Genomic DNA, 23045 nt, shown 5'->3' on the forward strand with positions numbered 1-23045 from the left:
AGATATATCACTTCTGTAGATAGAATGAACGACGTTTTATTTATTAAGTGTGAAGGCTGGAGAATACATAGAATAAAAAAAAAAATACGCCCAATCAGTCAATATAAAAAGAATAAAGATAATAAAATAATAATAACAATAATAATTATAACAATAATAACAGTAATAGTAATAAATAGGGATGAGTATATATACAATCAAAATGAGAGTGAGAGGCATAATACAATGGAAAAAAAAATTAAAATGGATCTGGCCCAAGCGTTGTTGTTGTCGATTTATCTTTGTCAGTGGGTAGAGAAGGTTGAATAGTTTCTTTTGAAGATTTTTCCTCTTGTTGTTCCAAATGTCGTCGATTGTGTAATATCAGTTCGCGTTCTCGAATAATATCATTATCGTAAGGGCGATATTGATGTCCATAATATTTTGCACAAGTACGAGGAATAAAGCAGGTAACCACGGTCAATAAAAGTACAAGCCAATATAATCCCGTCCCATATAATTTGACCTGTCCACGGAAATTGAAGCTGATGAATTGTGAGTAAACAGCTGTAAACAGATAGTAGACTGCAATGGAGAGAGAGATGATCAAGAGTTGAATCCAAGTATAACTGTACAGAGAGAAAGCCACAAATAAGTTGGCAACAATCACCGCATAACTGGCAATGATGGTACCTATTTCATATGTGCCATTTTGATCATATCCAGATGGGTCAACAGCACCAGCTACAAGAAGCATGTAAGGGAAGAAGAAGCACACTGAAGATTGGAATATCGAATCTATCACATTCATCCAGAATCGAACGGTCTTAAATTTGTCGTCTCTCAATCCCATACGATATAATTCCGGATATAACAATGAAGTGGAAGCATTCAGATCCTGATCCCAAATGCCAAGGAATATAATCGGAAGTGAAGTGAAGATCAAGTTGTAGAGTGTCACCAAAGCATAATCAAACATCATTGTTCCAGTAAATCTATTTCAAAAAAAAAAAAAAAAAAAAAAAAAGGTTACCTTCCATCCACCTTAAATAATATTATATATATATATATATATAGATAGATATATAAACTTACTGACAAAAGATTTGATACCAAAGTAAAACAAAAGTCCAAATGATATTTTTGAAGAAAAATCCCATGATCATTTCAGCCGTACGCAAGTAAGACCACCGGCCATGGACAAGAAGCAGTTTTTGAAGATACCGAAATTGAGCAATGGCATAATCAGAGGACATAACTGCTTGTCGACCTTCTACACCAGAGATACCAACACCAACATTTGCTTCTTGAATCATCGAAACATCATTAGCTCCATCACCGATTGCTAATGTCATCACATCTAATCCACGTTTGACCAAAGTCACCACTTGAGCCTTTTGCTTAGGACTTACACGACAACAGATCACACTAGCGCATTGCATGCCGAGGCGTAGGAGATAATACTTGTTTTTGGGTTCCAAAGCATATTTGAGAGTCGTTCCGTCAATTACCAATGCTCGTTTGACGCTTTGTCCTTGTTGTACCCTTTGATGATGAGGACGTTGTTGATCATTCTCTTCTTCTTCTTCTTCTTGTTGTTGTTGTTGTTGTTGGTTATGTTGATATTTCCTTGGTTGAGAGGATCGACGACGAGCCTTTCTATCTTGACCAAAAAGTTTGCAATCACCACTACTACCAGTACCACCAACATCATTGTCATTGTTTGTATCATCACCAATTTCTCTGTCGATTTGATCCAAGACTTCTTTCATACGTTCCAATGTTCCTTCGCGTGTACTTGACTTGACAATCAGGAGTTCCATATCGGTAGTGATCAAATTACATGCATATCCAATATTGATGGCTGTTTCTGTCTTGTCACCTGTAAGCACCCAAAGTTTGATTCCAGATTGAGCTAACAATGCAATAGTTTCAGGTACACCTTCTTGTAGTCGATCTTCAATCGCTGTTCCACCCATCAACAGTAGATCACTTTCAATTTCTTCACATACTTCATCAACCTTTTCATCACGACCATAGATACTTGAGCTGGCTGACATAAATCGTTTATTCCATTCCTCGTATTCATTTGCCGCGATAAATCGATAAGCTAAACAGAGAGTCCGTAATCCTTCAGTAGCAAATCCTTCCAAATGAGTTGATGTATCATCGCGTATATTTTGTTGCTTTGATTCAAGATCATGTTGAGTACCAAAATTGGTACATAATCGTTCGTAAATGACCGAGTCTGCACCTTTGGACAGTAACACAATCCTGTTGCTTCCATCCCTTGGTCGAATAATCACACTCATTCGTTTGCGTGTCGAATTGAATTCCAAAACGTTTAATAGGTCAAAAGTCTTGATTTCACCCATAATATTCACCGAGAGAAGATCAGCCTCCCTTCCAAGAAATGTAAACCCAATATCACGAGCTGTTGACACAAGTGCTGCTTCATCTGGACTTTGTGCTTTGTATTCAATGGTACTGCTGCTATCTTGATTCTTATCGGATCGTTCGGCAATGGCAGTGTGACAGAGTGCCAAAGTCGAGAAAAAATGAATGATGGAAGATCGATGATCGTTGTCCTTGCTAAGATCTTGGAATATCTTTGGATCAATAAATGTCGGATTGTTGCCAACATAGGGATTTTTGAAGAGTTTGGCCTGCAAATCGTACATTTGTTTTTTGTATTCCTCCATTTCTTCGACGGTTGTTGTTTTTTCCACTATTGATCCATTGATATCGTTTTCTTGATGTCCACTGTCTCGTTTATAAGAGCCATATGTTGCTTCAGTTTCGCCTAACCCATATTCGATACCACCAATAGTACATTTGCGATACTCCATCACATTCTGTGTCAATGTTCCCGTCTTGTCGGAAAAGACGTATTCGATCTGTCCCAAATCATCAGATATATTCCATGTACGAGGAAGGCAAGCTGTATCAGTTTGTTCATGGTACATATCAATATCAGCATGAATAAAATATGCCTAGAAATGGAAATAATAAGATATGATGAGATATACGGTTATATGTCAGCCGCTTTAATAATTTCAACTTACGGCAAAAGTCTTGACAATTTCTACAGATATATACAATGAGATAGGTACAATATTTTGATACAAGATAAGAGCTACCCAAAATGTGACAAAACCAAGCCAAGACGCATTCGGACCTTGGATACCGAAATCAAAAGAACGAGAAGATCCACCTTGTTTAAAAAACACACTTGATAAAATTGCAGTGACCAGACAAAGAATGGCAAGAATGACAAAGTTTGCAATTACCTAGAAAAAGATATATAAAATGAATTCTTCCTTTTTTTTTTTTTTTTTTTTTTTTTTTTTATCTAGATGTCCACTTACATGAGGATTTGTTTTCCTAGCTAATCGACTGCGTTTGGATGGAGTACGTCCAGTATTCAACATAATCTTGGTATCATTCCCAGTATATACGACCATACCAATAATCCAACCAGTATTTCTGAGGACACATCCACGAAGTAAGATATTGTTCTGAGTAATAGCTTCAGTTTTTTGATGAGAAACCATGGGTATATCACTTGATGATTGGCCGGAGATAGGAGAAGAAGGAGTAACAATATCATTAGCACTGTCTGATGGCTCGGTAGCTTCTCCAGTATTAGGATTGTCGTCATTATTGTCACTATCATCATCATCATCATCATCATCATCATCATCACTAGAGTCTAAAACCGGTCGTTCGATATTCCACCGCAAAACACCACTGAATTGATAAATATTGGGATGAGGAGGTTCACATTCCAAATAAAATCTAGCACGTTCACAATCATGTACTGTTCCAATATCCTTTGTTGCCGTCAAGCCTTGACGTATCTTGAGATTCGTTTCACCATCGAGGTTTTGAGTTTCAATACAACAAATACTATCCTTTTCCGATGAAGATAATACTACCATATCTGCAGGGACATCATCATCATTGCGTAACATGACATAATCACCTACTTTGACATCTTGCCATTGTATCACTTGCCACCATGATTTGCAATTGGGAGCTGGAGGATCACCTGGAAGCATATCAGCACATTTTATATCACCAGCCATTGTATTCACAGTTGAAGATGGAGGTCGTGCGACTTGATTTGGATATCCAGACATAGGACTAGGATTCCGATAGAGTACTGAATGAGGAATAGTGCCTGGTCGGTAAAACTTTTTCGATTTTCTTCGTTGTTGAGAAATAGAATCATCGTTGTTAGTGTGTTTGAAGATATTGGATATTTCGGATCTCAGAGTATCAGAACGTTGTCGTACAGTATTCAAGATTTTTTTGGAAGCCAAAGGAAGTTTCTTTTGTTGTATTGAAGGAGGAGGATCCAAATATTGTGGATAATCAGAAGGGACAGGTTGACCACCTTCTTGAGTTGCTAAAGAGGAAGGACGTCGAATAAAAGTATGTGATGGATGTAAACTATTGTTGTCATTATCATTATCAATATCAGCTTTGACGATCGGAGAATCTTTGATGGTGGACATACGATAAACATGAGAATAACGATTTTCCGCCCCAGCCAACATGGAGAAGAAGCCTAAAAACACATGCCAATGATATAAAACATCTTGAGGTTCAGGAGGCACATTGACATTTGTCCAATGAGATAAAACAAGAGCTTTGGCACCATTCACCTTTTGATCAGACATGTTTCGTTTGAAATCTTCGACAGCATCCTTGATCCCAGTGATCAATAAAATTGCGAGAAGAGGCATGGCAGATACAGCAGGTTCTGTCACACCAAAAAGAGGAATACATTGCAAGACCACCAAAAATAAGAAATAAAGATTTGCCACGTTCCGGAATTGTTCAAAAAGATTCTTTGGTACAAAAGTGAGAGGTGTATATTTGGCAGTACGTATACGATTGGTAGAAAAGAATTGAATTGAGTCTTCCAAGTCTTGATGCGGTACCATGTTGACAAAGATCTTTCGGCTTTGCTTCATATATGAGCTTTGAGAAGCTGTTCTTTGTAATTGTCGTTGTTCTTCATCTTCTTCGAGTTTTTCTTGAGCTTTGGTGGAGAAGAGAGCTTTCAGTTTCAAACCCTTGCTCATCATAATCACACCCTATATGTTAAAAAAAAATAACAGTTTTAATATTTTATAACATTGATATACATCATCGTTTTTTTTTTATTATTTTTTCTATTTACCAAAAAGTATTTATTTCAAAATGTATTTGGGATTGTGTTAAACAAAGGTTAACACCATATATGTATTATAAGAAAAGATAAAAAGAGGGGATAAAAAATATAAAACAAAAAAAAAAAGTTATGCCATTTTTTTATTGTGAGCATGAAAAAAGAAAAAAAAACTTCCACCGGTGTTTGAATATGTCAAAAAAGTATATAAAGTTTCACTTTTTATTTCAATGAGGGTAAAGACAAAAAAAAAAAAGAGAGAGATATACTTAAACTATTCAAATCAAATCTATTGTTTTCCGCCAATACGAAGAGCTGATCGGAAAGGAGCTGCCATCAATAAAGAAGACTTGGTTTTGTTATTTTTATAATTCACTTGACAAGATTTGGAATTGGCCATCACACCAGTAATAAGAGGCGTTTTGCTAGGATTTCGGAGAAGAGTAGTGGCAACAGAGGCAAAACCACGAACCACTCGGAGATTGTGACAAGTAGACGCTTCTTTTCTTCGACGTTGACGTTGATCTGCCATTTGATGTTCCAGACATGCTTTGCATCGTTGAATAATTTTATCATGTGAGAATCCACGGAGTCTCATAAATGCATAATAAGGGTAATGTTCTAATAAGATCTTCCTTTCCAAATTCTTTAAATCATCCTCTTCGGTTGTTGAATCCTTTTCAGTTGTTGAATCATTGTCGAAAGTTGAATCCATTTTCTTTTCCACAATATGAGTTGAAACGATTTTGTTGTGATCGTGATTATCGTTCGGATCATCATCACCATATTGAATCTTTGTTGTATTCGATGAGGCCGCTAAGATCCAATCATCAGGATGCATGATATCCAATACTTCGTTCTTTGGTTTCGTTGCATTGGAAGGGAATATTTTCGCTAGATAGGCCATATAGTGTAAAGTAAAAGTATGTCGAATGACTATGGATGCTAGAGCTGGTGCCATTAAAGGACATGTTGTCATCAATTCCTTGTGATCTTCGAAATTGTTTGAAGATGGTGGATTTGCCAATTTATCACCAAGAACACGCGAGAGATCAAAGTCGGGTATCATTGTATAAGACAGGTAAGTGTTGTTGTTTGTATGATTGAAAAGATTGAAGTCCAGTACTGATTCCATAAAGTCAGGAGGTGAACTAGTATCTGAGTTAGGAGGTGATACCATTGGTAATTGAGTTTGTTGATACTGAGATGGCTGTGATTGTACTTGAGTAGTTGTTGTTGTTGTTGCTGTTGATGGTTGTTGCTGTTGTTGTTGTTGTTGCTGTTGTTGTTGTTGTTGCTGTTGTTGTTGTTGTTGTTGTTGCTGTTGTTGTTGTTGTTGTAAGCGTAATTGCATCACTTCTTGTAATAATTGTTGATTAAGATCATTACACCGTTTGAGATCAAGTTTCAACTGATCAATTTCATCCTCTTGTTCATCCACCTTGTTTTCCAATTGATTGATGTATTCTACAAATAAAAAGTAAGTAACCCATGTATTTCTATATATATATAATATGTATTACATACCTTTTCGTCGTACACGGAAATTCCTAGCAGATATTTTGTTCCGCAGTTGTCGTCGTTCCTTTGAAGTCATGTGTTGTTTATTATCTAAAGTATTCTCGTTGATATCCATATCTTCATCGTCTTCAAAATGGGAAGATGGTGAAGAAGAATCATTTTGTTGTTGTTGTTGTTGTTGTTGTTCATCAATGGAAGGCAGATTGGGTGGTGTTGTTGTATGATTGGATTTCTTGTTTTTCTTCTTGTAGGCATTTTGTGGTGATTCAGTAACAAAGATTGGTTCCCTTTTCTTTTTGATTCTCATTTTCCTTGAAGTTGCGCTTGATTTTTGAGTGGATGTTGATTTTGGAGCTGAAGTTGTTGTAAAAACAGTTGTGAAAGAATTCGACTTTACATTATTTGAAGGATCCACACTTGTAAGCCAATTATTTTCAAATGTTTGTGCTGTTGTTTGAGTATTGTTGGTATTATCGCTTGTTGAAGCCGAAATAGATATTGACTTGGGGCTACCTCCATTATTACTACTATCACTACTATTACTATTACTGTTACTACTACTAGTAAGGCTTGAAGGAGATGTTGTTGATAGAAGTGAAGAATCCAAAGGTGTAGAAAACTGAACAGAATCGAAAAGGTATTGTACTACATCTTGATCACCATTGTTTTGGGTTAGAGTGTTTGATTCCAAACCGATAGATTGTAATATATCAATATTTTCGTTTATTTCAGATAAAGGAAGTTGATCAAGCCAATTGAAATCGATAGGATTCATAATAATATAAAGAAGGTAACAAAGAAGAAACGAAAAAAGGAGTTGGGACAAACGAGATAAAAAAAAAAAAGGTTTATTTCATAATCCGCTAACAACTGAATCAAATTGGGAAAAATGAAGACGTAAACGGTATCCAAATAAGGGAAATGCTAAACCATTCAGGCATCGGCAAATGATTCTTGACGAATAATACTGCATTGACTAGAAAAATAAATAAAAAAAAAAAAAAAAAAAAAAAAAAGAGATTAGTTGATTGTTTGACTTGGGAATTTCTTTTTCTTTTCTGTCTTACTTTTCATCTTTGGATATACGATAATAATTTTCAGCTACTTCAGCTCTTGATAAATATTCAACAAAATCTTCATCATGAGTAATCACAATTAGTTGGAAATTAGATTGAGCCTTTCGAGATTGAATGATTCTATAAACAATAAAATAAATAAGAAGTCAGTGTAACATATTTGGGAGGAGTCCTTACTTTGCCAAATTATCAGCCAGACTTTCAATGTTAGCACGGTCCAGATTCGTGGTAGGTTCATCCAAAGCCAATACACCGCAATGAATACAAAATGTTTCTGCAAGAGCCAATCGGATAATAATAGATGTAAGCACTTTTTGTCCAGCACTACAACGACCTCGGATATTCATTTCTTTTCCGTCTTTCACCATCACCACCTAATTAGATATACATATGAAAAAAAAAAAGTTGAATTTATTCCTCTTGTGAGTATTTTTTTTTGGAGATTTACCCGATAATTGTAAGATCGATTGGCAGCAGTTGTTCCTTCAGCATCAGACCGGATTTCAATATAATCGATATCTAACACCCCCCAAAAAAAAAAGACGAGGAATATCAGACTCCATATATCATATATGAATGATTATATTTCTTACCTCCACCGCGATATGTACTCATCCATAATTCCTTGATAATTTTATTCAAATCTTCCATTTTCAAAGAGTGGTAACGCATAATAGCCCTATATACATATATTAAAAAGAGATTCAATGAATACAACGTATAAAAGAAGGATGGTTCCACTTACTGTTGTAATGCCTTGGTATATTTCTCCAAATCATTCACAGCAATTTCGTTTGTTTTAACCTGTACAAACTGTTTGTTGTACCGTTCCTGTACATGTAGGTAATCAGTGTCGAGATCATGTTGATATCTCTGCAGTTGATCACGCATTTGTCGTATTTCCCCTTGTAATCCTCCTCGTGTGCTGATATATTGTGATTGCTTGTCTTTCAAAAGGTCGAGTTTTTGTTCATATGTTGCTTTTCGGAATTGTTGACTTTGTCGTTGGTATTCTTCTAATTCTTTGATGCAAGTTTCTAGCTGTCGTTTGATACTTCGATATCGCAGATGATCTTTCAATTGTCGTTCAATGCCTTGTTGGTCTGCCATTTCTTTATCCATAACTCGAACTTGAGCATCTTTTCCTTCTAAATCTTCAGTCAGTACTTGAATTCGTTTGTCTAGTTGAATCTTTTCATTCGTTAAGTCTTTCAAACGTGAGGCATTATTACTATTATTGTATCTTTAGAAGCAAAACAATCAAACGAAAAAGAAAAAAAAATAGTTAGTTTATATGTTCACACAATCACGACTTATCCATTCATTTACCTTTCAATCTTGATAGTGAGGGTATCTAACAAATCCATACGTTGTTTTCCTTGGTTAACTGAGCGATGAGCATGATCATACTTTGTTTTCCATTCATCTCGGCATTTTTCAAAAGAGGCGGTTGTATCATCAATCTTGGTATCCAAAATGTTCTTCCTAGAATCGTAATCCTAATGAGATCATATATGAAAAAAAAATTAAAATATTGATAAAAATATAATATACTCCCTTCCCTTAAATTCCTTTTTTTTTTTTTTTACCTTCATGATAGTCTTATTGGTATTCAGAGATCTTCGAGCAGCTGATAATCTTTCTTCAATACTTGTCTTGGCATCCATACGATGCTGAAGTTGTGTTAAACTGTCTCTTGCATCCCGAACATTATTTTCCAGTCGCTGTAGAGTTTTCATTGAAATTTCACGGTCATCATGGAGTCGCTTAATTTCCTTTCGTACAGTTTTACTAATTGCATATACATAAAAACAGAGAGAATTGAATATTTGAAGGCAAATTAATCAGTATACTACTTTTTTTTTCCTTCTTCTACCTTTGATCCGCCAAATCTTCTAATTCTCGTTGACAATCAGTAATGGTGCGTGTTGAACCTGTATCTCTAATGTCGGCTTCCAAGCGGCTGATATCCTTATCCAACTGTTTTGATTCACGATATTGTCGAACAGCATCTTCAGAGAGTTTAAAAATACGTTCCAGCTTTTTTCTATCCTCTAAGGCTTGTACCATTTCTGCTTGCAACTATAAGTAAATATGAATAAAAAGTAAGTGATTGACTAGTTGAATGGTGGCGCTTATATACCTTGACCATTTTATTCGTAGCCTCATCTTGCTTCTTTTCCTGTTCCAAAGCCGTTTTTTCCAATTCAGCCAAATCCTTGTTACGTAGAGTATCCATCCTAATCCAAGAACTTTCCAAAGACCGGATATGTTGTTGCTTTTGTTCCAATTCTTGCACCCTTTGAGAATAATCTGTTTGCTGGTTTGGAATTCTATCTACAGTAGTTTGAAGCTTATAGAAAAAGATGTGTTAAATAATGCATATAATACTATATAATCACTTTCTTTTCAAACTCACCTTTTCAATGAATCGGGCAAGTTCATTATCTTGAGCAAATTGACGAGTACATAATGGACAATGATGATTGGTTTCTGCTTTTTTGACAAATCTTGAGTATAAAAGTTCAGCGGCACCTAGACTTGATATTTTGCTTCGTAGATCCATAATGTCATCTTCTACCTTTTTCAGTTCATCAGGCAAGGAAGTATCAGGACATACAGCGTCAATGGCAGTTTTTAGGGAGTCAATTTCAGTTTTCTTGTCCTTGATGGAATTTCGAGTGATGGAATAGAGAGTTTCCACGGAAGAGAGATCACGATTGGCTTGATCACATCGATTCTGAATAGCAGAGATTTCCAAAATTTGCTTTTCCAATAGAGATTTTAGATCCTGATCCAATCGTTCCAATGTTGGTTCAGTTTCCATTCTTTGTACAACCTCATCCTTGCATTGTTCAAATATGCTGCGAGCGGCGGCTAACTTTGCATCTCGATCGGTTTGCTTCAATGCCAGACGCGCATGTGTATCACCTTGTAAGCTGAGTTTTGACATTTCATCGTTGAGGTTAGTGATTTGATCATCAAGGTCCCGTAACTGTCGTTCTTTACTGGAGAGCAGACTATCTGTGTTTCTGTTACTCATATAAGCCTTGTGTGATGCTAAACGATCCTCTTCTTTCACCAATCGGTCCTTTTCCACATCAAAGTCCACATGAGTAGCACGCATAGTTTCCAGTTGATTGGTCAATGACCGAATGATGTCATTATCTTTATCCAGTTCATGTTGAGTATGTTTTTTTGCTTGATCTAACCCATATCGTTCTGATTTGAGAGTTTGAAGTTCATCCGATAAAGTGTTTTGTTCAGTCTGGCCTTGAGTCTATATACACACAGAAGAAAAAGAAGAAGAAAAAAAAAAACAAGTTAAAACAAAAATTGAAAGAGAAAAAATATGTAATACTATAATACTTACATTCAGCTGTTGAAGTTCCTTGTCCATTTTTGATATAGTCTGTCGAATAATTTTTGTTGCTTCCAAGGAATCCGTTTGTGATGTATAGTCAAGATTGAACTCATGATAAATATCACGAATCAATCTGCTGCGTTCTTCCATACATTGGCCATGAATCTAATCAGGAGAAGAAGAAAACAAGGATTAGTCACTATACATACAATGATTCATACTTACATCAGATTCAGCTTGTAATCGTCCTATTTCAGTAAGTTTGGAAGATACTTTGTCACGAGCCATTTGCAATTGTTTTTCCAGTCGATTTCTTTCAGATTCCAATTTGTTGCGTGCATCTTCACTAGAGGTAGTTTTATTGGATTGAGCTTGTAATAAAGAGCTAAGTTCTTCATCGGTTTCACTTCTTTCTGTCAGATCTTTTTCTAATTCTTGAAGGTTGGCGATATATAGATCCCGTTGTTGTTTAATTTGAGAGATTTTGTTGGTCAGAGTTTGACTTTGTTGATGGACTTCCAAAAGACGTTCAATTTCGATAGAAGTATTGTGTATTTGTTGATCCAAATGTTCAATTTTTGATTGTTTATCCTGACATTCTTTTTCCATATTATTGACATCTGATTGTAATCGTTGTGCTTTTAAAGTATCGTTTTTTAATCCTTCTAGTCGTACTTGATCTGTTCGTGCATCTTGAGCGCGTTCCTTTCGAATATCTTTAATACTGTCGAGTGCTTTTGTATATTTGGTAGATGCAAATATATCATCAAATTTCTTTTTTAATACTGATGGTTCCGATAATGGCCTATAATTAACATAAATATATATATATATATATATATATTTAGTTTGATTCATTGGATCTATATTTTTTATTATTATTATTACCAGTTGCTTTCTTCTTGATGACAAAAGATAACATTTTCCAATATAGCTTTTGGTACTCCAAGATGAATAGGTAATAAAGCATCCATATCGGCACATCGAGAACTAATGCTAAAGGTCTAGACCCACAAGACACACACACAAAAAAAAAAAAAAAAGGAGTTGAGAATACCATTCTAAAGATAATAATAATAATTCATTACTTCTCCAGAAACAGGGTTATATCGTTGTAAAGAACTATCCAAAGTCTTTTGAGTTGTTTTTGTCTTGGTTTGAGTAAGTGACATGGATCGACTACAAAGAATACGTTGACCATCAATATCAATGAATTTTAATCTAATTTGAGCTTTGACTTCTTTGACGCCTGCGATCTATAAAAAAAATAAGTAATAAAGCGAGGTTAAGCCGAAAGAATATTATACACGTGTATACTCTACCTTTGTATCATGAATAAAGGCACCACCTTTACTATTTGGAGGTTGATCACCAGTACAAGCATATTTGAGACATTCTATAATAGTCTAAAATATATAGAAAAACACGTTAAAAATCATTTAGATATTTTTTTTATATATTTTGTTTTGATACTTTACAGTTTTCCCAGTACCATTGGCACCAACAATGAGAGTAAATGGAGAAAGAAACTTGATATACTGAGGTTCTTCATGACTAAAAGAACGAATTCCCAGTATTCCTAGTTTATCAATTTGTGACATATAAAATAAAAAAAAAAAGAAAGAAGCTTCGAAGGAAAGAAGTAAAAAAAAAAAAAAGTGCAAGGCGGGAACCCACTTTTTTGTTATAGTCGTTGTTTTAAAAAAGGAAAATGGTGTAACAACAATGGTTTTTTTGTTTATTGCAATATGAAGAGAGATAGAGAGAGAGAAAGAATATTTTAAACAAGAAAATCATCAACATATTTCTTAATATTATTTTAAGGATGGCAAATTGGAGACTTTGTTTCAGTAGCATACGCACAGCCTACTCGAGCATTATATCTTTTAACCATTTCAGAAGGAGAACCCTGAAGATCTTGATTAACAATTGGATATGAGTTGACAATACCAATAATGACTACCAAGTAACATAAGACAAGTAATTTGAACATGGAAATATTATATATATGGGGAAAAAAAAGTAAAGAAAAGTAAAGAAAAGTAAAGAAAAGTAAAGAAAAGAAAAAAAAGAAAATAAAAGAAATAAAGAATCATCCATATTTATATTATGTTGCTCGGGTATGGGATGCAGGTCGTGATCAAATATTACCTTTCCCCTAAATTACATTAGATCTAAAACCTCCTGAATTTTTCATTATAAGGAAATAAGCACGGCTTTCTTAAAACAGACTGATCCTATTGATATCTTAATCAAACCTGACAACATTTCTATCTATATATTGACTACCTTTTTTTATTATTATTTTTGATAAATAAATAATATATATAATTTCTAACTACGAGGAATAGAGGGTATAAGGGAATTACCATATTTTGAAGGTATATTAATATAATATCCATAAGAAATTGATTGTGCTTGATCTCTTGCTACTTTCATTTGTTGTCGAGTATTATATTCATCTGATTGATTCTTTTCTGTTGGCACCAAAGGTGGATTTCCTTTCTTGTTTCGTCTATATATATTAAATAACAAATAGTAAGTATATCAATTATATATATATATATATATATATATATATATATATTGAGTATTTTTTTTATTATTATTATTTTTACGTTGAATGTGATAAAACTGGTGACCTGTTAAACTTGCCTCTAGTCGTTGATATCATGTTTTCTTTTATGAAATAATAATATATAATAGGAGGGAAAAAAAAGAGAAAAGGAGAACAAAGGGAAAAAAAAAAAAAAGCACTCACAATTTAAAATGCCGCACGAGATCGGCCAATGAGTCGAAAGGAACATCCCATAAGCGAAACGTCTTGGTCATCCCCCCCGATTTTGTTCTTCCTCTGAATAATCCAATATGGTAAGGAATCGTATACTACAAAAAGGCAAAAAAAAAATAGTGATTATCAATAGGAAAGAGACGAAATAAAGATAAACGATCAATACATATATATATGAATGGATGGATGGATGGATGGATAGATGGATGGATGAATGAATTAAAACGACTCAAACAACAAAACATGAAATTCCCAGCAGGAAATAAAGAACATCCTATCGACTCAACCTTCTTTTTTTTTTTAATGGACAATTCATTAGGCTAAGAAGGACGTTGCTGCTAAGCCTAGCTCCTCTTCTGGAGGAAAGAAAGCCAAGAAGAAGTGGTCTGCCAAGAAGGTGAAGGATAAGGCTAACAATATGGTTGTTTTGGACAAACCCACTTACGAACGTTTGTTTAAGGAAGTACCTACCTACAAGCTCATCAGTCAATCTGTTTTAGTTGATCGTCTCAAGTTAAATGGTTCTCTTGCTCGTGTCGCTCTCAAGGAACTCACTGCTCAAGGACTTATCAAGCCTCTTACCATTCACCATGCTCAAGTTATCTACAGTAAGATACAAAAAAAAAAAATCAAATATATTACATGATATCTAATCTATTATCTTTTTTTTTTATTTATTTATTTCTGTATAGCTCGTGTTACTGGTGATGAAGACAAGAAGAAGGTTGCTGATGAAGAATAAACTAGTTTTACAATTGTACAAATCATGATATATTCAAATAAAAGACTTGATTGATAGGTTTTTATTTTAAGTTTACTCGATTTTTATCCATCTTTATTTTTATCTTATTAAATATTATCATTTTTCTTTGAACATTTAACCCTATGCTATGTCCTACTTATCCATCGTCAATACTTCTATCAAATGATGATGATGGGTGATGATATATATCTACAATAATCATGATTCTACTACGATGATGATTTATTTTGATCATATATTCCACGTACAAGAGACTTCATAAGTTATTTTCATTTTCATTATAATATTAAAGATGTTTGTGCAATTGGCAAAGCGTCAAACTGAAAAAAAAAGTAGTAGTTCGATAACTATAAACCAAAGCACGCATCACACAGCTATAAAAGCTGGGATACTGTTTTTTCGCGGGAATGATTAGCGCAGAATGACCTATTGTGGAAGATTCGTACATTCAACGACTCTAAGATCATGTCCCTTCAAGAGAAAAAACAGAAAAGAGAAAAGGAAAACAAAAAAATAATAAAGAACAAAAATTTATACGCGACAGCGGAGTCTTCAAACTGACTGTTGGTTTTACTACTTTTCCTTTTTTTTTTTTTTTTTTTTTTTTTCTTTTTTTTTTTTGCTCTGACGACTCTTTCTTGTGTTCACCTTTTACTAAAACTCCGTACTCAAAAGTATCGCAAAAAAAGAAATTTTAAGGTATTAATTCGTGAAGTTCTTCAAAGTCCCCTCTTTTTAGTTTATTCATCATCTTTTTTTAGCCACTTTTTTTCCATAACTTCACTGATCTCTTTGTAGCTCGCTCAAAAGTGATCATCATCGTACCAAATTTGAATCGAACAAAGATAACAACATTCTCTTTCATTTATCTTAATAACAATTTACACCTTACCTCTCAATTTATAGAATAAATTAAAAAATAAAATTCAATATCGTCATCCTTCATCCAATAATGATCATCATCCCATAAAATGACCACCATTGGATTCCTCTTAAAAAAGTAGTTTAATATCATCTAATACCATTTCATCACTTATCTTTCCAGCTAATGTGCAATAAAACACTAAAATATTTCATCGATTTTTCCAAAAGTTGCCTGATGACTCCTCGACGATTTAGTTTTACAGCTAAAATTTGGCTGAGGAGTTTGAAAATTTTGGCTGTAAAATCCAAAAACTGATCCAATTTTTTTTTTTCCATCCTGCAACACTTTCCAGTTCCTTTTCATTTTCCTTTTCTTTTCTTTCTTTTCCTCCCCATTGACATTGATTTCGATTTCTCGACTAATGACGTCAACAGCGTCTAATGGAGAAAACATTCACTATGGATAACCACCGTTATCACCTTCACAATACGAAACCATTCAACATTCATCTCAAAAGCCATTCTATGAGTCGATGAAATCTCACCTATCATATAGTTACCACAATATCAAAAGGGACGATCTATTCATGTCTGTACGAAACCCTCAGTATGTATAGAAAATAGCTATATACGTATTCTTTTTACTTATTGTTATTATAATTTTTCTGTTTATTTGTTATGGAGGAATGGAAAATGATGAAAAAATGAACGAGCTGGATAAGTATTATTCTAACTAACTTTTACTAATATGGATATTACATCGACCACCAATGCTAGGCGTCTTGTTATAATTGTGCTTATTAGATCAACATTATCTGTCATGCCCGCTCTTATTGCAGATTTACTGGAAACCAAAAAAAAAAAAAAAAAAAAAAAAAAATGTAAGTATATCTATTTGGACTTCCAGCAGACTACGGTATATTGATCATCATTCTTTTATTCTCATTGGTAGAAGGAATAGGATTTGTAGGAAAGGAAACTTCTCCCTTTATTCTTTTTATCGATTCTTTTACTCCTGAACAATTTAATGATATATTAGATGGTTTTCTGGATAGGGTAATTGACCAAAACAGAGATATTGACTTTTATAGATAGAAATTAATTGACAAGTTTATCTCCTTATTTGGGAGCTTTTTTATAGTCTCTGAAATCATCTCTGTGTGGTCTTTTTAGTTGTCAATAAATCTCTCACCGAAGATCTCAAGATGATGGAAACAAATTCAATTTCGGGTCATCGAATAGTTTCTTCAAGGATCGACATTGGAAAAAAAAAAAAAAAAAAAAACATATACTATATATAGGCAATGAAATGAATTTTATTTTACTAATATTGACTCTTTTTTTTTATATATATACTATAGAACAACGATACACTGAGAAGAGCCGTAAGTATAGAAAGACTAACAAATCGGATGGTTTGAATTTATTTTTAATTGATGATCATTATGTTTACAAATCCTAACGAACACGACATCCAGGTAATATTGAAAAAAAAAAAGAGATTTCTACAAAGCGATAACCATTTTGCCTTTTTCCTAGTTGAAAAAATCCAATGTCAATTATAGTTTATATGTTATACCAATAAAGTCATAGTTTATTATTATGTTTTATGATCGACCCCTTAGAAAAAATGAAAAACATTAAGTACCTCATTTTGTCTTCATATCTTGGCCCAATCAAACTCATTATCTGTCTAAAAAAAGTTCCACATAGTAAATTATTTAAAAATAAAGAGACGTTTATTTTTTATCATCATCATCATAAAAAAAAAAATATAAATATATATATACAAGGTCTATTACCAAGCTAAACTAAGAAGAGACAAAATCATCCAACAAGGCAATGGCAGCGCCCAAACACCAACCAGTTTCCACACCATCGATTTTCTTGGCCACATTGATGACACGATGATCAGGGATTTCATAGCCAAATGACAAAAGACGATAGATATAAGTCAAATCTAAACACCATTCAGGTCGATCCAACAATTCACCACGTAGATCATCATCAGTGATAGATTGCAAATAAGCGCCAGAGCATACCTTTTCTGTCAATGCCGCCAGTTCGGGAAGTTTGAATTGAGCAGGTAAACCAAGAGGTTGAGTTCGATCAAAAAAGTAAGAGAAAACATAGATAGGACCTTGTGTGAATGAATCACTGATAGTAGGTTGATGGACACCATTGAAAGAGCAAGGTGCTGTTTCGCACATTGCATTTTTATCCAGTACATGATCAATCACTGCCCTACATTCTTCTGGTATAGCAGCCCCTGTAAATGATTGTTGATCGCCACCAAGTTGATACGCCCATGCTAAGCCAGCAGGAAGACAAGGATGTTTAAGATCAATCGCCTGTCCATCCAATGATGAGAATACATGTTGATGCACCAATTTCCTTGCTTCCATCAAACCATAGCCCAAATAAGAGTGTTGATAAAGTATATGATGATGACCATCATGTTGGAGTTCGTATTTGTGATCAAGTGCTGGTAAGTTGTCTAATGATTCTCTATTCCATTTTTCCGGTTCAAATACAATTTGTGTTGACCCACCACCAAGATCAAAGATAGCTGCTGTATTATTGGTACCCAAACGTCCAAGTAAAGAATTGACAGTGATCCATGCGTACACACCTTCATCTCGGCCTTCCATAATGGTCACACCTTCCTTTCGTCCACCCACAATCACAAATGGATACTTGGTTACCAAACGTTCATATACCGCATCTAGAATAGCTTCACTTTGTTCATTGCCCAAGAAACGTAAACCTGCTGTTGCCTTGACAGAGATAGGAGTGGTTTTATGTTGTGCTGGTGGGACATGAGTCATGGCAGCATCCAAGAGTGAGTCTAGAGATTGAGCCGCTTCAACAGGAGAATAGGCAGAGAGTCCAGGGATAGTTTGTTTGAAGAGAATTTCATCATGGAACTTTAAAGGTTCAGTGCTTCCTTGACATTGGTGGAATTGATAAACATGAATACGGGAACCAGTGGAACCAGCGTCTATCATCAATGCATATCTAAAACAATCGTCTAAAAAGAGTTTTTTTTTTTTTTTTGAGGTGTAAGATAAAGAAGATATATATATTATTATTATTATTATTATTATTATATCTTTTTATATAACTTACCAGAATGACTATTGAGTAAAGTTTCAATTACTGATAACCAAGATTGTTCAGGGACAAAGACTGCTACCATGGCAAAGAGAATACCAATAACGGCCAATACGATACGACCCCAAGGATTGACAGGTTTAGTTGTTTTTGCTGATTGACGTAACATGGTATATGGACTGGGAGGTAGTTTCTTGTTCTTCATTTAAGAAGGATACCAACTAATACTAACAAATGGGTATTCGTCCTTAAAAAAAAAAGTTAATTCAACAGAAAAGAAAAGAGTAAAAAAGAAAGAAAAAAAAAAAAAAAGAAAGAAAAAAAAAAGAAAGAAAGAAAAAAAATCTTTGATAATTACCAGGAGCGGAGAGGCCAGGGGAAGATGAAATGAAACCATTGGATAGGGTTTGAGCGACCGATAGTTAGAAACGGATGAAATCAAAAAACAATGGGAAAAGCAAACAAATCTAAAAAAGGTGTCAAAAGATGTATATAATATATATATATATATTTCAACAATATTCCCGTTGAAAACTGGACTAAAAGATAAAAAAGCAATTATTTTTTTTAAAAAAAAAATCATCATCTTGATTTTAACTTCTTTTTTTTTTTTATCTTTAATTAACAATGAACTTTATTCGCTTACCAAGCTTAAAGTTAAATCATCATCCATCTGATAATCATCATTCTCACAATGCCGTTGATTCATCATCGGTTAAAATGAACAGTCTCTTTTTACCACCAACTTGGAAACAGGAATCTCATCATTATCAACAAGAAGATTTAGGTTTGAAATTACATCCTTCTTCACAAAGTTATGCACAAGAGATGTTTTCGTTCTCCGCGGGAAGCACCATCCCACCTCCTCATGCCAACAATATACGATCATCATCCACTATTAAACGACGTAGACGACCTCCACATTCATATGCATCCATGATTGCACAAGCTATCATGACGTCTAAAGAACAAAAGATGACCTTACGAGATATTTATGCATGGGTGCAGCAACGGTATCCTCATCTATATGAGACAAACACAAGTGGATGTCAAAACGTGATCCGGCATAATCTTTCCTTGAATCGTTGTTTTTATAAACTGCCTAAATCTAATGGGAGAGGTAAAGGAAAAGGTGGTTACTGGGCCGTATCTCCCGAGCAATTGCACCATACCACGTTTGGTCGACATTTATTAGATACGGGAGGTATATCGGCCGCTGGTTTCGAATATTGGCCTCAATCATCAGTGGATCAGAAGACACAACATCAAGCGAGTGAAGAAGAACAAGAGGAAGAGGAAGAAGAGGAAGAGGAAGAAGAAGGTTCCCAAATGGATGAAGACAATGAGGGATTCATTCCACGTATTCATCCGTCCTCTATCTCTTATAAAAATAACATCACTAATTTGCTTCAACCTGCAGATCTCGCTACTTTACAAAATCATCAACTTCATCTACAACAACGTCGATCTGTTCCTCCTCCACCAGCTCTGACTATCCCTTTTGAACAAGATCATCATCATCATCATCAGAGTCCTATTGCTGAACTAGATAATCCTACATTTCATCCACCATCACTTCATCATATTCTGAACTAAACAAAGACAATAATAATAAAAATGAGAATAAGATAGTGCTTGATTTCCTTTTTTTTTTTTATTATTTTATTTTATTTTATTTCAAATGTGTATGAGAGAAATAATATAATAAAAGGTAAAATATCTGCGTTTCTATGTACATTGTAAAGTAAGAGGGGATAATAATAATAAAAAAAATAAAAAAATAAAAAAAAATCTAATCAAATGATGCAGTGATACCAAAAAGTGGGGACAATCTATTTTCTTTTCTTTTCTCGTTCCAACCTATTCTTTTCAGCTTGATCGCCTTCCAAGATCGTCATGACACCCTTGATCATCTTGTTGTAGTCTTCATCCTTTTGTTTCTTGATCTTTGCCTTTTCACGAGCCATAAACATATTGTCCTTTCGTAACTCACGCATGGCACCCTTCTTTTCCTTCTTGAGTTGTGCTTCCAATTTGGCGGTGGCAGCTCGTTCATGATCAGGATCATAATGACGATCCATTGAGTATCCTTTTTCAAACTTGGGTAAATGTTGTGCAATTGGTACTGGACGATGTTGTTGCATTCGTAAAGGTGTCTTGAGTCGTTTTTCAATACAGAATTTGATTTGTCGTTCCAATCGATCTTGTAAGTGATCCATCAAGGTCTATACAAGTAAAAAAAAAAAAAAAAAAAAAAAAAAAAAAAAAAAAAAAAAAAAAAAAGGTAAGTTGATGTGATCCCAAATACATATATATATATATGTATCTTACCTTCAGATCCTTATGCCAAGTCAATGATTGAAGTTGTTGAATTAAAGAAAGAGAAGAATCAAAGACTTCTACCAAAGCAGGTGTTGATGCATATAATTGAAGATAACGTTCCAATAAACGTAAAGATGCTTGAACAAGAGAGAGCCGTACGGTATTTTTCTTGTCGAATCCATCTTCATCCACCAGTTGATCTAAAGAAATTGATTTAAGAGATTCTAACCCTTTACCTTGTGTATCCTTGATTTTCAATTTGGTTGTCTCTTCAGTCATTGGGAATATGCCAGGTATTTGTTCATCAGTGAAAGCATTTGATGGGGTCAAAATGGCCAATACACGGTGTAAAAAGTTGAGACATTCTGGTACCAATCTTTTTGAAATTGCTTGATACTAATGAAATAAATCAAAAAAGATAATGCGTTAATACCCTTTCTTTTTCTTTTTTTTTTTTTTTTTGTCTCTCTTTTGGTTGTCTTGTTTTTTTTTTTTTTTTTTTTTTTTTTTTTTTTTTTTTTTGGCTGTATACGTACCTCCAAGAATAACTGTGTCAAGAAAAGTCCACGACCAATATCAACTTCAGTACGCACAGGACATTGAGCTAAAGCTTGAGCCATAAAGAGAGAAGCAGGAGTAGCCACAGAATGATTCAAATCAGAAGTAGAGAAAACTTGACCTAGAGAGCGTAAAATAGTCAAATCTTCTACATCAGGCCAGCAAGATGACTTCAAACTGTTTCGCATTTTCTTCGCCATGTTGTTTTGCATTTGCTTAACCTTAGTAATATAGACTTCAGTAGCAGCTTCTGGTATTTGTTGTGCTATTTCAAAGATATGACCATTTAGGGCTTCCAGTAACTTTATAGGTAAGGGACTAACTGTTGATGCAATATAACCTAGATGTTCCACCAAGACATTGAAGAAGACTGACATCTTTTGTTTATTTTCGGGAGAGATTTTGATATGATACAAAACACGGATACGCTTGATTACAGTAAGAGTATCTTCCAATTTGAGACCATCCATGATTGCCAAAAAGTCGCTATGTGATTCGGGGCATTCAAATGTATATGGAATTTCGCCTGTTGTTTCGCCATTAGAAGTTTTGGACTTTTTGTTGCTTTTATTAGATTTTGTAACCACTTTTCCATGTTGTCCAATTTGATTCATGTCATCATCATCATCATCATCGCCAAAGTCTGGTATTTCATCCCCTTCCAAATCGTCCACTTCTGATTCATCATCATCATCTTCTTCTTCGTCGTCGTCATCTTCATCTTCTTCTTCATCTTCATCCCCAGATCCTTCATCGCCAGTTTCCATATCAGCTTCAAGATCATAGGCACCATTTTGAATATCATCCAAGGTAAGACCAGTACCAAGTTGTTCATGATCATCTTCAACATAATCATCCTCCAAATCATCAGCATCAGGACCACCTGTAGACTTACGTTGTTTCTTTGCTCCACGTCTATGTGAGAATCGATCACCTTCAGTTTCAGATTCAGAGTCCAATCCTTCCATACGTCGTTTTCTTGCACGTTCAGCCTTTTCCAACTTTTCCTTTTCTTCCAAAGCCAATTCTTCTTCTGTTTTAGTTCTATCAGTAGCTTGAGCTCGTCGATCAAATGCCAAGTCACGAAGAGCCTTGTCATAATCTTCATAATCATCGTCCTTTTCTACTTGATGATCCTTTTGTTCAGCAGCTTGCTCGGCTTTGATATTGTTTTCAATTTCTGTTTTGGCAAATAGCTGATTCTGCGATGGAAGAGGTTTGCGTTTGTCAGTATTCAAAAGAGCCCGGATATCTTTGAGTTCTTCATCCAATCCAGCACGAATATCATCATCTTCTTGTTTAGCCATTTGTCGTTCATACTATATATCAAAAAAAAAGAGAGAAAAGAATGAATTTCAATTATATACATAGTTTATTCGATGATATTTCTTACTTTGTGCATTTTGCTTTTAGCAATAAGTTCCTTCATGACTTCATTCTTGGATTTAGGTCGATCACTTCCATCATTTGTTTCTTGATCATCATCACCGAAACCACCGAAATGCATCTTGTTG

At 34.5% G+C, this 23045-nt stretch overlaps 8 protein-coding genes across 8 annotated transcripts; 3 read left to right on the plus strand and 5 right to left on the minus strand.

Moving 5' to 3' along the window:
* Window positions 1–5: 5 nt before the first annotated feature.
* BX664DRAFT_355545 (uncharacterized protein) lies at window positions 6–5257 on the minus strand. Its single transcript, XM_051547824.1, has 5 exons — window positions 5171–5257; window positions 3348–5084; window positions 3045–3269; window positions 1075–2972; window positions 6–974 (listed from the first exon to the last, which is right to left on the minus strand). The coding sequence occupies exons 2-5, from the start codon at window positions 5073–5075 to the stop codon at window positions 239–241; spliced, it is 4587 nt and encodes a 1528-aa protein (XP_051405785.1). The 5' UTR covers window positions 5076–5084; window positions 5171–5257; the 3' UTR covers window positions 6–238.
* Window positions 5258–5296: 39 nt separating this feature from the next.
* Window positions 5297–6498, minus strand: BX664DRAFT_323177 (uncharacterized protein). Its single transcript, XM_051543620.1, has one exon. The coding sequence runs from the start codon at window positions 6336–6338 to the stop codon at window positions 5448–5450; it is 891 nt and encodes a 296-aa protein (XP_051405786.1). The 5' UTR covers window positions 6339–6498; the 3' UTR covers window positions 5297–5447.
* Window positions 6499–7742: 1244 nt separating this feature from the next.
* On the minus strand, window positions 7743–12720 carry BX664DRAFT_253607 (AAA domain-containing protein; the record flags this gene model as incomplete). The annotated part of the gene is made up of 16 exons (XM_051540316.1): window positions 7743–7875; window positions 7933–8129; window positions 8204–8274; window positions 8349–8434; window positions 8501–8998; window positions 9085–9240; window positions 9310–9546; window positions 9632–9837; window positions 9905–10088; window positions 10158–11023; window positions 11129–11284; window positions 11345–11924; window positions 12008–12123; window positions 12208–12375; window positions 12442–12525; window positions 12598–12720. 16 exons carry the CDS (start codon window positions 12718–12720, stop codon window positions 7743–7745), a joined length of 3861 nt encoding a protein of 1286 aa, XP_051405787.1.
* Window positions 12721–14328: 1608 nt separating this feature from the next.
* On the plus strand, window positions 14329–14652 carry BX664DRAFT_346226 (ribosomal protein S25; the record flags this gene model as incomplete). The annotated part of the gene is made up of 2 exons (XM_051547515.1): window positions 14329–14518; window positions 14603–14652. 2 exons carry the CDS (start codon window positions 14329–14331, stop codon window positions 14650–14652), a joined length of 240 nt encoding a protein of 79 aa, XP_051405788.1.
* A 1633-nt stretch (window positions 14653–16285) lies between these two features.
* BX664DRAFT_311105 (uncharacterized protein) lies at window positions 16286–17102 on the plus strand (the record flags this gene model as incomplete). The annotated part of the gene is made up of 4 exons (XM_051542569.1): window positions 16286–16418; window positions 16445–16593; window positions 16899–16922; window positions 17037–17102. 4 exons carry the CDS (start codon window positions 16286–16288, stop codon window positions 17100–17102), a joined length of 372 nt encoding a protein of 123 aa, XP_051405789.1.
* A 246-nt stretch (window positions 17103–17348) lies between these two features.
* On the minus strand, window positions 17349–18820 carry BX664DRAFT_311106 (nucleoside diphosphatase Gda1; the record flags this gene model as incomplete). The annotated part of the gene is made up of 2 exons (XM_051542570.1): window positions 17349–18568; window positions 18667–18820. 2 exons carry the CDS (start codon window positions 18818–18820, stop codon window positions 17349–17351), a joined length of 1374 nt encoding a protein of 457 aa, XP_051405790.1.
* A 458-nt stretch (window positions 18821–19278) lies between these two features.
* Window positions 19279–20247, plus strand: BX664DRAFT_311107 (fork head domain-containing protein; the record flags this gene model as incomplete). Its single annotated transcript, XM_051542571.1, has 1 exon — window positions 19279–20247. The coding sequence occupies one exon, from the start codon at window positions 19279–19281 to the stop codon at window positions 20245–20247; it is 969 nt and encodes a 322-aa protein (XP_051405791.1).
* Window positions 20248–20371: 124 nt separating this feature from the next.
* On the minus strand, window positions 20372–23044 carry BX664DRAFT_290850 (nucleolar protein 14). Its single transcript, XM_051541911.1, has 4 exons — window positions 22925–23044; window positions 21510–22850; window positions 20983–21369; window positions 20372–20876 (listed from the first exon to the last, which is right to left on the minus strand). The coding sequence occupies exons 1-4, from the start codon at window positions 23036–23038 to the stop codon at window positions 20484–20486; spliced, it is 2235 nt and encodes a 744-aa protein (XP_051405792.1). The 5' UTR covers window positions 23039–23044; the 3' UTR covers window positions 20372–20483.
* Between the last annotated feature and the right edge of the window lies 1 nt (window position 23045).

Source organism: Halteromyces radiatus (genome assembly GCF_025201355.1).
Source record: "Halteromyces radiatus strain CBS 162.75 chromosome Unknown BX664scaffold_1, whole genome shotgun sequence".
Classification (NCBI taxonomy): Eukaryota; Fungi; Mucoromycota; class Mucoromycetes; order Mucorales; family Cunninghamellaceae; genus Halteromyces; species Halteromyces radiatus.

Excerpts from the sequence above, each read along its gene's own strand:
- BX664DRAFT_355545 (XM_051547824.1), bottom strand. The coding sequence starts at position 5,075 with ATGATGAGCAAGGGTTTGAAACTGAAAGCTCTCTTCTCCACCAAAGCT. Across the intron at positions 2,973-3,044 it reads AAATTGTCAAGACTTTTGCC|GCATATTTTATTCATGCTGA; the intron begins GTAAGTTGAAAT and ends TTCCATTTCTAG. Across the intron at positions 975-1,074 it reads TGGTATCAAATCTTTTGTCA|ATTTACTGGAACAATGATGT; the intron begins GTAAGTTTATAT and ends TTTTTGAAATAG.
- BX664DRAFT_323177 (XM_051543620.1), bottom strand. The coding sequence starts at position 6,338 with ATGGTATCACCTCCTAACTCAGATACTAGTTCACCTCCTGACTTTATG.
- BX664DRAFT_290850 (XM_051541911.1), bottom strand. The coding sequence starts at position 23,038 with ATGCATTTCGGTGGTTTCGGTGATGATGATCAAGAAACAAATGATGGA. Across the intron at positions 22,851-22,924 it reads CTAAAAGCAAAATGCACAAA|TATGAACGACAAATGGCTAA; the intron begins GTAAGAAATATC and ends TTTGATATATAG. Across the intron at positions 21,370-21,509 it reads TGACACAGTTATTCTTGGAG|TATCAAGCAATTTCAAAAAG; the intron begins GTACGTATACAG and ends TTATTTCATTAG.